Here is a 14,017-nt window from a genome sequence, read left to right as displayed (position 1 = left end):
GGACGGGAGCAACAACACCCAAACATCTTGCTCGTCCTGTCAATGACACTTTCTTGGTTTATCGCCTGTCCTCACCACGCGCCTCTCGTTCTACGCAGGCCTGCCTCACTCGCTTTGGCAGCCCTTGCAGTTCTACATCCATAATCACTTCATTCGAGCGCTGTTTCTTTCTAATTCGAATCCACATCCTTCGAAACGCGTCGATCCTCGCCTCCCGCACCTCAATATCCAGCATTCTCAACGGCCTCTTTTTAACTAGACACGAGTTACGAGCAAACTCTGTCTTCCATACCTGCCAGACTACAGGAGTATCACACAAAACCTTCACGTACTTGACCTTGCACCAGGATCAGTAGTTCAGGAGCAGAGTGATCGTCGTCCTTTGAGGACATCGCGATTCGGTCTTTCGGCAACATGTCGAACAGAATGTCGCTGTTCTCGATGACCTCCGAGTCTCAACGTCCTCAAGGCTCTGGCCCTCAGACAGCCCAGGTGTCGACCACAACTCTCCTCAATTCTGTTCACAATATTTATCTGTCCTCGAGACCTCATGAGCTGGAGGCAAGTACCAGCCTCGTGGTCAACACGTGGCTGACGGCCGTTCAACATGGGCCCACAGTGGACTCCTCGCTCGCTGCCCGAGCCTGGGAGCATGCTCGCCGCCGCGCCGAGGACGGTTGCGTTGTCTTGGGGTATGCCACCTGTTCCAAGGTCTCCTCTTCTTGCTAATCGACCACAGATCCCTTCACGAATCCACCCCGTCGGTTCTCGTACCCTTCCTGTCGAGCTTCCCCTTTACCGTTCCGTCCAGCGTCTTCAAGGGTCTTGAGGTCGTGCGACCTTTCATACGCTGCGTCACGCCTCACAATCCGTCACTGCCTCGAGAGGTCGCTTTGAATGTATCATTGACCTTGTCTCTGACTGGCCATTTCGCCGGAGCCTCGATTTCTTTGTCTCAGGGTGGGCTTGATACTGAGAGAGGCCTCCTTAACGTTCCGCAAACCGCTGGGTACCGAGCTTTCGACGTCTTCTACTATCTTCTCACCGCAGCCTCGACCCCTGCCGAGAGAGAGTTCCTCGGCTTGAAGCATCCTTCTCACTACGTTTTGCTTGCTCGATCTGGGACCTACGACAACCCTTCTTTCCTGCCGACTGCGGACGACGCAGCAGCTGCGGACGATTTCCGCCAGGCTCTCAAAGACGTTGGCATCAAAGGTGCCGCGCACCGCAACTTCATCTCCACATTGGCCGGTCTGCTCAAGCTAGGAAATACATTGGACTACAGTCTCGACGGCGATGCCTTGGAGGAGATCTGCGAAGATGTTGGTGGCTTGCTGGGTATGGAGCCTGATGTGCTGCTCAACCAATGCAGCACGGAAGACCGCCGCACTTTGGTCGGCGGTCTGTATGAATCGCTCGTGGACTGGGTCATCTCCAAGGCGAACGAGACGATCAGCGCGCAGGTTACACGCATCAGAGACGGGGAAGAGGCACTGGATTCACAGACCTCTGTCTGCTCCATCGACGAGAACGAAGATACGGTGTCGATCACGGTCGTGGAAGTACCTGAACCAACCCTTGGCAAGGCCCTGGCTATGCGGTCTGTCTTCGATGATACCCAAGGTATCAACGCCGAGATCATCCAGGACGGATTAGAAGTTCCCCCTGCTGGCTCATCTGTCCTCCGCGAGATGCAGCAAGTGGTTGCCGAAGTTGCGCCAGATCTCGGTATCATGACCGGCCCCGATGGAAGACAACGGCATCTAGAGCTCGAGAAACGAGAGGTCGTTCTTGAAAAGATGGCGTACGCAGCTGACGAGGATGCATTTGTAAAGAAACTGCTGTTCCCTGTGGATGGGGAGGGCATAAATCTCGGCAGGGCAGGTCGCTTTGATCTTCCCAACCTGTTGGCATCCAGCCGTGTCTGGTACCATTTGTCCATTCATCCCACAGACGACGACCCTGCCAAAATCGCCACTCTGCCTTCCGCGACATCGGCATGGTCCGCTGGCGTCGTATCGCGCCAGCTCAGGTCATGGAGGCTTCCAGAGTGGGCCAATCGTCGCAACCGTGCCCTCGACTTCACTGCTGATTTCGACGCCGACGAATTCGTCAAGCGCTACGGGTCCCTTGGTTGCCAAGACGGCCGAGATGGCATTGAGAGCTGGATGCTTGAGAGAGGCTGGAGCAACGGCGAGATCTTCATTGGAAAGGAGCGTGTCTGGATTCGTGAGGGTGCTTGGTGGGAGGCTGAGAGCACCCTCGACCTGCAGCCTATGGAGGACCAGCCAGCACTCGAGAATCCCTTCAACACCGGTTTCGATACCGGCTACTCCAATAATGGCAGTGGCTATTTCCCCCATCCCCCGGTGAACGACAACGTCTTCGCTGATAGCAACTTCCAACTCGGGCATGGTCGCAACATGAGCCAGGGTAACTTGAGCTCGATCACAAGAAGCCAGCATCCGTACGGGGCACCCTCTGTCGCTCCCACAGCCGCACGGAATAATGCTCACGCTGGTGACTATGGCCTGGGCAACAAGGGTGATACATACAAGGGTGACGTGTTTTACAATGAAGCTGGCGAGTTCACCGGCATGGTCGATCCCGAACTGGCCAAGAACAAGAAATTCGAAACCAAGGAGCTACCTCTCCGCCGTCGCGTTTGGGCTACACTGGTGTGGTGTCTCACGTGGTGGATTCCGTCTTTCATGCTTCGCTTCATCGGTCGTATGAAACGGCCAGATGTTCGGATGGCTTGGCGAGAGAAGCTCGTCATTTTCTTCCTCATCGCCTTACTGAACGCAGCCATCGTTTTTTGGATTGTCGGCTTGGGCCAGCTTCTTTGCCCCAACTTTGACAAGGCTTGGAATCGCAAGGAGGTCGCCACGCATCAGGGCGAGAAGGATTTCTGGGTCAGCCACCATGGTAAGGTGTATGACTTAACGGATTTCTGGCGACGTCAACACAGTGACTCCAATATCAAAACAACCAGTGACAGAATGATGCCATTGGCTGGCTTTGATATGGATCGCTACATTGTCCCTCCCCTGAGCTTGGCTTGCCCTGGCCTGGATATCGGCAAGACGACGACTCTCTTGACTAATGCGACCAATTCGCCCGAGTATGGCTTTGCGGTCCATACTTCCGGAGCGATGAGCCCTTACCACGACAGTGCGCTCAGCAATCAGGATTGGTACAACACCAACTTCAAGCCAGCCATCAAGGAGTTCTACAAGGGTGATTTGGTGTACTCGACAAGCAAAGTCAAGTCTGAGGGTCAAAACGAGCAGCACATGTGGGCCCGGTATGACGAGCGAATCTTCGACTTGACGGATTACTTTTATACGCTCGACCGACAGCCGGGCGTGGACACGTATCAGTTCCTGAACGAGAAAATCACGGATATCTTCGCGGACAACCCTGGTGAGAATATTAAGAAACTGGTCGACGTTGTTCTCGACGAAGCTAGGGCTAGCACCAACGAGACCGAGCGGGCCAACATCCTCTACACCTGGGACTGCATCGACAACATGTTCTACAAAGGGCGCACGGATTTCCGTGAATCTCCCCGCTGCACGGTCAACAATTGGTTCCTGCTGGCATTCGCCATCATCATGTGTGCCGTTATCCTGGTCAAGTTTGTAGCGGCGCTCCAGTTCGGCTCGAAGCGCCGACCAGCAGCGCAAGACAAGTTTGTCATCTGCCAAGTGCCTGCTTATACGGAAGGCGAAGATTCACTCCGCAAGGCCGTCGACTCTCTCACTGCTCTCCAGTACGACAACAAGAGAAAGCTCATCTGTGTGATCTGCGATGGTGTCATTGTCGGTCAGGGTAACGACCGTCCCACGCCAAAGATCGTCCTGGACATTCTTGGCGTCGATCCCAAGGTTGACCCCCCTGCGCTGCCCTTCAAGTCTGTAGGACCAGGCAGCGATCAGCTCAACTATGGCAAGGTATACTCTGGCCTCTATGAGTACGAAGGCAACGTCGTGCCTTACATGGTCGTGGTCAAGGTCGGCAAGGAATCAGAGCAGGCCAAGGCCAAGCCAGGTAACCGCGGCAAGCGCGATTCTCAGATCCTTCTCATGAGTTTCCTCAACCGCGTGCACCATCGCGCGCCTATGAGCCCTCTGGAGCTTGAGATGTTCCATCAAATCAACAACATCATCGGCGTGGATCCCGAGTTGTACGAATACCTCTTCATGGTTGATGCCGACACAAGCGTTGCTGAGGACTCGCTGACTCGTCTCGTGGCGGCTTGCTCCAACAACGCTAAGATTGCTGGTATCTGCGGCGAGACCAGTCTGGAGAATGACGAGAAATCGTGGTGGACCATGATCCAAGTTTACGAATACTTCATCTCCCACCACTTGTCTAAGGCTTTTGAGTCGCTTTTCGGCAGTGTTACTTGTCTGCCCGGTTGGTAAGTGGCAAGCACAACGAAATATAGCCCCTGCCCATGCTGATGAATCACAGTTTCTGCATGTACCGACTCCGAACCGCGGATAAGGGCAAGCCTCTCATCATCTCCGACGCCGTCATCAATGAATACAGTGTCTGCGACGTGGATACCCTCCACAAGAAGAACCTGTTGTCCCTCGGTGAGGATCGGTACTTGACTACACTGATGACCAAGCACTTCCCCTTCATGTCCTTCAAATTCGTCGCATCTGCTCAGTGCAAGACGGCCGCACCCGAGTCGTGGAGCGTTCTGCTTTCGCAGCGTCGCCGCTGGATTAACTCCACCATTCACAACTTGGCCGAGCTGATGCGTCTCAAGGAGATGTGCGGCTTCTGCTGCTTCGGCATGCGTTTTGTGGTCTTTGTTGATCTGTTCGGCACCATCATCTTGCCGTCTACGTGCGTCTACCTCGCATACTTGATTTACAGAGTGGCCAGTAGCACCGGTCCATTCCCAATAATCACGCTGATCATGCTTGCTGCTGTGTACGGCCTGCAGGCACTGATCTTCATTCTGAAGAGGCAATGGCAGCACATTGGATGGATGATCATCTACTTGCTTGCGTTCCCGATCTACTCCTTCATCCTGCCAGTCTACTCCTTCTGGAACATGGATAACTTCAGCTGGGGCAACACACGCATCGTTATCGGAGAAAAGGGCACGAAGCAAGTAGTTGCTGTGGAGGATGAGACTTTTGATCCTCGGTCAATCCCGCTGCAGCGATGGGACGACTACGCCGCCACGAACAATCTGCCAGGACGTCGTGGCCACCGCGAAGAGTCATCGGCTATCGACCAGTATGAAATGGATGAGATGAAGTCTGTGTACTCGGCTGGACCGCAGGGCTCAATGCTCACTGGCATACCCGCTCGCAATACTTTCATGCCTCCCCAGTCACCTGCTGCCTTTGGAGCGCACACGAGGGCGCCTACTACGATGAGCAACTACCAGGACCAGCCGTTGATGCAGAACCGCCAGTCGATGATGTCCCTGGGCACCGGAATCCACGATATCAACCGCCACCAATCACCCTACCAGGACTATCCCGGCGCGCAAGGCACGTCGCCCTCCATCCGCGCCTCTACGGTGATGGGCTACGGAGGCGGCGGCCGCCGTTCGCCCATGGTCCCTGAGGCCATGCAGTCGACGCCTTCGTTCGACTTTCAGCGTGGCAACAGTGGTCCTGACGATGCCATGATTGTGGAGTGCATCCAGACCACGATGCGGGACGTTGACCTCGACTCGGTGACCAAGAAGCAGCTCCGTGCCCTTGTCGAGCAGAGGCTCGGGACAGACCTCGTCGGCGAGCGCAGGACATTCCTCGATCGACAGATCGACAATGAGCTGCAGAAACTGTAATACTACATCTTGTGGGCAATCTAGAAAGAGTTTGTGCTGGGGAGGCGTTTTGAGTTGGGACAGCGAAGACGGCCATTCATCCGTTTGATTTTTGACCATGGGTTTCTGGGTCGACAATTGGGCATCTCTGACAGCACTGTTTGCCCTGGTTTCTTTGGGTCTGTAGCATCGCATCTTTGTGTCGCAATATGGTAATATAGGGAACATCTATCTTGTATGGATACCCCAGTAATGATGACATTTCAAGCCTAAGGATATCTGCTTTCCAGCATTGCTCTACCATCATCAGTCCACTCTGTGTCTGGAGCTGGACATTATTTCTTGTCGTCAATCTTTCCTATCCCCTTGAGGCGCAGGTAGACATCGGTGCCCCATCTGTATAAGCTCTCTACAGCGATACCACCGCCGAAATATTCCGCATATGCTCTGCTTAGAGGCAGTCCGTAGCCGAGGCCGGCGATGGAACTGACGCCTGAGCCAGCATTCGACAAAGCGTGAAGGCCGTCCGAGCCGCTGGATCCAGGCATCTCGTCTTCGTCGGAGAACGTAGTGAAGGAATAAGACCAAATATTCGGTAACACATGCGGTGGTATGCCGCCACCTCGATCCCGTATCCTGATAGTCACACCAGGCGCGTTGTCGTCCAACGGACGGATGGCATCGTTACGGAAGGGACCGATCTCCTTATCGGGGCCCTTGATGTTGAGGATCTCGGAATCCGGCAGCGGTGGCTCGGGCGCAATGGTGACGACAACGGGCTCATGAGACTTGTTCTCAATGGTCGCCCGAAAGGCGTTCTTGAGCATCTCTGTCACAATGTACTCGAGATGCATGGGCACGGAGGCAAAGGTGGCGTCTGGCTGACCATCTATGTACAGCAGGGGCCGCACGCCGTAGCGGAGCTCGCAAATGTCCGCCACAAAGCCAGCGCACGACTCGACCACGGTGGCGGGCCGCAGAGCTGTATCAATGACACCTACGAACGAAGGATACTCGGGGCATGGCGTCGGACTGGCCTCGGGATCCCAGTGTGGTTGTGAGGAGAAGTGCAGGGCAATGTGCTGCTCCGCGACCAACCGCGTGCCGATCCGTGCTCGAAGGTGCTCGTCAAGGAAACGCGTAACCTCGGCGGGGGATATGTAGCGCTTGCACTCGAGGAAGCCCCGGGCGAGAATGGGGATGGTGTCGGTGTGCTGAGCGACGAGCTGAGCGAGGGTGTTGGTGAAGCGGATCTCCTCTTCGAGCGTGGCAATGGGCCGACCCTGGGCCGCATTGTGCCAGTACGGCAGTAGGATAGAGAGGGACTTTATATAGGTATCGTAGATTTTTGATATGTTCGGGTTCGAGACGACAATGTACGGGAGGTTCCGCAGCGCTTGGAGACGATGCGCGAGACGGATGGGCAGGAGGGACAGGGCGAAGTTGGCGGAGGAGAGGAGGGACGGCTCGGACAGCGGCGGTCGACCGTGTTTGACGAGATCAGCGAGACTGAGCGGATGGAGATGTTTGCTGGCGAGCGTCCTGATGTCGGCGTCTGTCACTTCATAGTCGGTGCTGCTGTGGCTGCCGCCGCGGGTTTGCGTCGCGAGCGTTCGGGGAGACGACCATGGGTGCGCGATGCGACGGAGAGGAGGGAGACGGAAGAGCCTTGGCCCTTGTCTGGCGATGATGTTCATCTCAGCATTGCAATTCAGCAATTGCGCGTGCGGGTGCGTCTTGGTGATGGGACTATAATCAGGACCCAACAGTGGTGGACGTTACAAGTCGATGTCACAAATATGGCATCATCAACCGGGACTGGACATAGGCCATGGCATGGCTGTCCAGCCAGTGGATCCAGTCGGTTCGTGGGGAACAAGGCGCTAACGGATGGCTGGTGCGCACTGAGGCGCCCACTGGCCCCCTGTAGCATCTTCGTGCCTAGCCGACCATGCGCATCTGTCCAGTTCCCTCACCTGTCGACGTCAGGCGGGGTGAGACATGGAGCTTAGAGATATCATGGATAGTAGATCACAATGCAGATGAGCTCTCGCGGATAGCATGTCTTACAGGTAGAGATATAAAATATGCTGGCTAGATTCAACTAGAGGTTGGAGCGTGTCTATCCCATCCCTTTGCTGCAGGCGTCGTCGCGCTGCCATGTCCTCCGCGGTTGCCACGCTTATTGAGTCCTCATCACGCCGTCGGCCTCAACGTTCTTGACGTGTGGGTGGTTCTCAAGGGTAGTCACGGCGTCGTCGTCAAAGGTGACCCTGCTTGGGTGTCAGCGCGCTCGCGGAACCTCGGGGGAAGCGCTCTATCTTACGAGAAGCCCTTGATGATGCTGTACTCGTGGCCAATCTTGCCGCCCTGTTCTTTGGTATGCTTCTTCACCCTATTTAGGGCGCGTAAGTATGATGTGATGGATGTGACTCTTTTGTAGGTATACATACTCCTCGACTTGCTCGGGGCTGGCGTCCTCCTTGCAGGTGACCTTTGTGACGATTAGCTGTGTTTCCAAGGCTCGGCGGAGACGTTGTCCTGGACTTACAATGTAGGAAGGCATCTTGACTGTTATTGTATCACTGAAATGACGTTGGCAAATGTGATGGGTTGGTAGTGTGAGATGGTGTTGATGATGGTAAAGGAGGGACGTGGGGACTGTCAGGCAGCGGCTCGCTTTAAAGGTTCGAGGCATCAACGTTACAAGTGAATCTCCTCACACATGACATAGCCTCATCAGCATGGGAAACAAAGTCTCGGTCAGATCATGGCGCATAATCCCATAATCCCGCCCCACTTGCTTGCAAGCTACATGAGCTGATGGCAATGAGACTCCTTTGCTCTAGCTCGGTGCGCTGTGATAAGATTCTTGCAGGAAGGGTGTGGTCGTCGGTCGGTCCCAAGCAAAGGCGCCCAGCTACGTCACCATCGCGGGGCACTCTGCGCAAAGGCACACGTCGTCGCGATGAGGGGCACTGCCAGCGTCGCGCAAACCCATAGATGGGAGGGTCGCTGAGCACATGATGTGTGAATAAAGCACGCTCGACGGATGTCGGTTCGCAGTGGTTAATTCAACTAAACTAACAGTTCTTTCCTGTATCCCTATGAGTCACTAATAAATGAGGGCGCCCCAGGTCGTCACGTGCTCCCGCGCAAGCTTCAGGTACTCCGTAGCTGGTACGGAATAACTTGGATGAGGCACATTTTCCTCCCACCCACCCCACCAAGGCTTTCCCCAGCGATATCGCAAAGTTCTGTTACTTCCTGGTCTTTTTCAAAGCACCAATTACCTCGGTATAGACTGCGTTCTGGTTCGCAGCAAAACTATCATCATGACGATCACTGTGGTTATGGGGTCGCAGTTTGGTACGTATTCTCAATATTCTCCCTCTGGTATCGGCCACGAGAGCAAAGAGTCGTGTACTAACTCGATGTGATTCATCCAGGCGACGAAGGCGTACGTTTTCTCCCTCTATAGTTATCACACTCCCATTCGATCGAGCTCTGACAAATTGCTATAGAAGGGGAAATTGACCGATATCCTCGCGCCCAAGGCCCAGCTGTGCGCCCGCGCTGCCGGTGGACACAACGCCGGTCATCAAATTGTGTGAGTCTACAGGAACCTTGCTAGCACTTGCGCAATGAGGTCCAATTGCTGATAATAGTAGCGCCAATGGAGTCTCCTATAGGTATGCGCATACGAAGACATCACGACCCGGTATGCGCCAATGGTGTTGACAATTCGTAGCTTTCACCTGCTCCCGTCCGGTCTGATCAACCCGTCGTGGTAATTTCACTACCAGCGCCCAGTCTATATCAATACTAATGCACGAGCAGTATGAACCTGATTGGTGCCGACGTGGTCTTTTACGCGTCAGTATTCATGCCCCCCTTTCCGACCACTGCCTGGCTGCGAGCCGCCCCTTCGAGTCGTTCGCCTTGGCCAGCCGGACAATATCCTGCACACCATCTACCGCGATGCTGATTCTGTGTACAGGCCGAGTTTCTTTAAGGAGCTGCAGGAATTGGAGGACAAAGGATTGAAGAATGTCAGGGACAAGATTCTCGTCTCTGACCGCTGCAACATTGTGCTGGACCTGCACGTGGCTGTCGACGGACTTGAGGAGGTCGAGCTCGGAGGTACTACACTCTTTTCCACTAATTCTACTCATAGCTGACGATATCCAGCGCGCCAGATTGGAACGACCAGGCGCGGCATTGGCCCTACCTATGCATGCAAGCATGCGGTTAGTATCTCGCCTTTTGATTTCTCAATGACACTGACACTTCCATAGCGGAACGGAATCCGCCTTGCGGAGATCTTCGACCCCGAGCTCTTTGAGAGGAAGCTACGTCAGCTCGAACAAGGTTATCGCAAGCGGTTCGGAGATCTTTTGAAGTACGATGTGGAGGATGAGCTCAAGAGATTCGAAACGTATCGGGCCGAGCTGGCCAAGTACACTGTCGACTCGACTGCCTTGATGTATCAGGCTCAGAAAGATAACAAAGCTATCCTTGTTGAGGGAGCGAACGTGGGTGTCCCTCTTCTATACTTCTTTTGTTATGCTGACAAGTTGGCGGGTTGCGCAACTGAGCCCGTGGTCTCAACCCCTTTTCCGATTCGAACAGAAAAAACGACAGCGACGCAGAGGTGGAACTCAAGAGCAATGACTTGATTTCGACGACCTTGGACCAGAGGGACCACCAGATGAGATGGCCTCTGCTTGAGCTTTGACAGTCGAAAAGACGGTCTTGTGCCAAAGTTAGGCCGACGAGCAAGTTGCAATGATTGGCCCCGACCCCCGAGAGGCAATCAGTTATATATGACGTTGCGTTGCCTCCCGGGGATGTTCCAGTCCGTCGATGTCATGACGCGCGTGCAAGTCTGTCTTCTGCAAATGGAAAAGGGGTCGGAGACCCTCTCGGGCCCGTTGCATCCCGCCTGGGATATAGGCACTGATGTTGGACATCACACATGGAGGATATCCAGTAGGTTGCCCTCGTTCAAGATTGGTTTATGTCGCTAACAACAGTCTTAGTTTGTTACATCAAGCTCGACAACCATCGCAGGTATCATCAATGGCCTGTCTCTAAACCCAAGGGGTCTGACGGAGGTGATCGGTGTGGTGAAGGCTTGTGAGTCAAGTGCTTCCAAGGCGAGATGCAATCCCTAACAGACATGGCAGACACCACTCGAGTTGGAGCGGGTGCCTTCAAGACTGAAGATACCGGAGAGTAAGGCACCCTTACCCTTGGCAGCGGTAACAGGAGCTAACTAGATGACAGGGTTGGCACGAAGCTCCAAGAGCTCGGACACGAATGGGTCAGACTACGAGAGAGAGAGTCATCATACATTGAAGACTGACTGATTTCCCAGGGCACATCAACCGGCCGTAGAAGACGATGCGGATGGTGAGTTGTTTGAAATTGGACAATCCTGGATCCTGCTAATGATGGGAAGGCTTGATCTGGTCATCGTTCGCTACTCCAACTCAGTGAACTACTATGACTCCATCAACCTAACAAAGGTCAGCTCCTTTCTGTCTTTCTCTTTGCAAACCTCAGGCTGACCTTTCTCTAGCTGGACGTTCTCGACACTATGGAGACCATTAAAGTGGCTGTCGCATACAAATTGGACGGGGAAGAGCTTCCATCATACCCCGCTGACCTAGATGCTCTCGAGCGAGCTGAGGTTGTGTACAAGGAGTTCCCCGGCTGGCAGAAGTCTACGACCAACTGCAAGACGTGGTACGATCTTCCGCCCAAGGCGAGAGACTACGTGGAGGTAAGATATTCCACATGGCTAGGCAGAGGGATACTGACATTGAGGTTTTCTAGTTTATCGAGGCGTTTGTCGGAGTCAAGGTATGCTTTCTGTTCTGTTTTTGGTAGCCTGTTACTAACATTGGCTGTCTTAGATCAAGTGGATTGGCACTGGTCCCGATCGCGAGGCCATGATTACGCGGGCTTGAGAGTTGCCTATTGCTGGCCTGTGACTCGCCCCTGCTTTTTATCATCAATGGGTCCCTCGGATGGGGTTCACAAAACTAGAAACAGAATAAGGCAGAGGGAGAGTTGCGTAGTACTGTACGCATGGCTTGTTTCTTACACTTGGATACTAGTATGCTTCCGTTCCCAGAAAGAGAACGATGTATACCTAGTCAAGAACCAACAATGAGCTAATTACACCCATCTCCTCTTTGAATGCAGCCCAAAAAAAAAAAAAAAAGGGGAGTTTTTTTTTTGTTTTTTTTTTGTTTTTTTTTGTCTTTGGAAAGACTAGATCTAACAAGTGCCGGGTCCTAATGTGTTTTGATCGACTCGTTGTTTCAAAGGCTTTTACTCCATACATATCCCGTGCGTGTCACGATTCCTACGATTCGCAGGCCGGCCAGGCAAATCGACAACATCTAACACGCTTTTCTACAGTCCAGATCGCTTTGTTAGTCGGCTTCTGGTACATGATACTCTTTTTGATCCATGTAATGTCTAGGACAACCAACTGTAAGTCCGACTCGCCTACAGTACAGGGTAGTTAGGAGTGACTGTAAGTGGACCGGATTTCAAGGAAGCATCGTCTCTGTTCTGTCAAAATGCCCACTGGTCGACTTGATAATCCATCTCTGAGAACCTCATCGCGGGGAACATCACCAGCCTTCGACTTGACGCAGACTGTGCGCAATATCTCCACCAAGTGAGGCCGCCATGGGTGTGAAGTGCTACGCGAATGAGGTATCAGGGAAGCGTCTCACGCAGCGATCACTTGCCGTGTATCATGACAAGTTGCGGCCCAAGTGCGGGAAAACAGGCATATTATCGAATGAATCCGGTGAGACAGTGAGCGCTCAGGAGGCTTTATGACTGTTGAATGTCACGAGAAGTGACTTCATACGTCGCCTAGGCCCACAGGAATGGCCAATTCGACTTGAAGGAGATCGTACGCTCGTAGCATCGTATTCGGGTAGCGAGACTGCATGCATCATGCGTGTACGACGCCCTGTTATTACGTAGTACACCTGTGGCATTTGGTTGGTCAACGTGACCTTGGTTCTCATCTACGTGTATTTCCCTTTGCGAACGCTGGCAACCTCTCAGCATTCAGGCGTCAAATCACCCATGATGATTCATTGTAGCCGATGGCGCTCAAAGGCGTGAGGGTCACATAGGGACAACGTAGGAAAACAAGCTTACTTGGCGTGGCGGCAGGAAACAACCACCAGTCAATTGGGTCCCGCCCCGCCCGCCGTCCACGCGTATTGCGATTTGCGAAGGGGTCATCGCGAAGCGGCGGAATTGGATTTCCCAGTCGCTGCCTGTGCCATTCCTAATAGCGCGGCCCGTGACAAATTTCTGCGCAGCGCCCCCCTCCATACCGGGGTCCATTTCTCTGTGTGGCCCAGCTGCTGCTCATAATTTCGCGCAGTCATGACCTCGAATAAACATTGAGCTCACTGGTGATGACGGACTGGTTCACTTGTAGAGAGAGATGGCGCAATATGATATCCGGGACACCCGGTGGTGTACTCGTGATGGACTGATCATTGACTACGATACAACAGACAGGTGCCTGTACCGTGTAGGCGGCTGTCTGCGGTCGCTTTGCCCGCTTGAGCATTGATCGGGGCCTACGAACTCTCCGTTGGGGGGCGTTTGTCGACGTTGCTTTGATTCTGTCGTTTGGGCGAGAAGGGAAAAGTGGTCTGATAACTCTGCCCCACTGCATCCGGAGCCACACCAAGCCGGAACCCCGAGTGTGCGCCATGGCGGGATCATTCACAACGCTAGGCTGAAATAAGCAGTGCTTGACATTCAACCGTCAGGGCGCCAATCATGGGCGCCCGAAGAACTCGAGGAAAAGGGAACATGGACAATGATCAGGTACAGTCAAGAGCGAAGTCTATCCGTAGTGAACAACACAGTATACTACGACTGTCCGACAAGAAAGAAATATCCGAGACTGCATGTGCTCAGCGACGCGCCAGGCATCACAGACGGACGGACTTGCATCGCAATGGATAGCTCGGTGATTGCGCACCGCAATTGTACAAAATGCTAAAATGACCTTGCACACCTCCTCCACAAGACCTCAATGATTAATTACTGCTTGGCACCACACTCGCGTCTAGGACTTCCCAAATAGGGTAGAGCTAGGTGTTTGACGGCATTTAAGCAGGGGCCGTAGCAGGGGACCAGCGTCCAATTTGATTGATC

The 14,017-nt window shown here is 53.7% G+C and overlaps 4 protein-coding genes across 4 annotated transcripts; 2 read left to right on the top strand and 2 right to left on the bottom strand.

Annotated features, from left to right (window-relative positions):
- Nucleotides 1–414: 414 nt before the first annotated feature.
- Nucleotides 415–5,824, top strand: J7T54_007294 (Chitin synthase-like protein; the record flags this gene model as incomplete). The annotated part of the gene is made up of 4 exons (XM_051507584.1): nucleotides 415–692; nucleotides 740–2,935; nucleotides 3,002–4,426; nucleotides 4,480–5,824. 4 exons carry the CDS (start codon nucleotides 415–417, stop codon nucleotides 5,822–5,824), a joined length of 5,244 nt encoding a protein of 1,747 aa, XP_051361301.1.
- A 314-nt stretch (nucleotides 5,825–6,138) lies between these two features.
- J7T54_007293 ([3-methyl-2-oxobutanoate dehydrogenase [lipoamide]] kinase-like protein) lies at nucleotides 6,139–7,500 on the bottom strand (the record flags this gene model as incomplete). The annotated part of the gene is made up of 1 exon (XM_051507583.1): nucleotides 6,139–7,500. One exon carries the CDS (start codon nucleotides 7,498–7,500, stop codon nucleotides 6,139–6,141), a length of 1,362 nt encoding a protein of 453 aa, XP_051361300.1.
- Nucleotides 7,501–7,985: 485 nt separating this feature from the next.
- J7T54_007292 (putative peptidase inhibitor i9 protein) lies at nucleotides 7,986–8,369 on the bottom strand (the record flags this gene model as incomplete). The annotated part of the gene is made up of 4 exons (XM_051507581.1): nucleotides 7,986–8,076; nucleotides 8,130–8,198; nucleotides 8,257–8,297; nucleotides 8,355–8,369. 4 exons carry the CDS (start codon nucleotides 8,367–8,369, stop codon nucleotides 7,986–7,988), a joined length of 216 nt encoding a protein of 71 aa, XP_051361299.1.
- A 769-nt stretch (nucleotides 8,370–9,138) lies between these two features.
- Nucleotides 9,139–11,778, top strand: J7T54_007291 (uncharacterized protein; the record flags this gene model as incomplete). The annotated part of the gene is made up of 12 exons (XM_051507580.1): nucleotides 9,139–9,172; nucleotides 9,253–9,263; nucleotides 9,328–9,413; nucleotides 9,804–9,946; nucleotides 9,995–10,053; nucleotides 10,102–10,338; nucleotides 10,846–10,942; nucleotides 10,993–11,041; nucleotides 11,184–11,334; nucleotides 11,388–11,591; nucleotides 11,645–11,671; nucleotides 11,725–11,778. The coding sequence occupies 12 exons, from the start codon at nucleotides 9,139–9,141 to the stop codon at nucleotides 11,776–11,778; spliced, it is 1,152 nt and encodes a 383-aa protein (XP_051361298.1).
- Nucleotides 11,779–14,017: the final 2,239 nt, after the last annotated feature.

Source organism: Emericellopsis cladophorae (genome assembly GCF_022114955.1).
Source record: "Emericellopsis cladophorae strain MUM 19.33 chromosome Unknown NODE_33_length_250951_cov_121_911845, whole genome shotgun sequence".
Lineage (NCBI taxonomy): Eukaryota > Fungi > Ascomycota > Sordariomycetes > Hypocreales > Bionectriaceae > Emericellopsis > Emericellopsis cladophorae.
The sequence above is the reverse complement of the archived record's forward strand: the minus strand, read 5'-3'. Positions and strand labels throughout refer to the sequence as shown.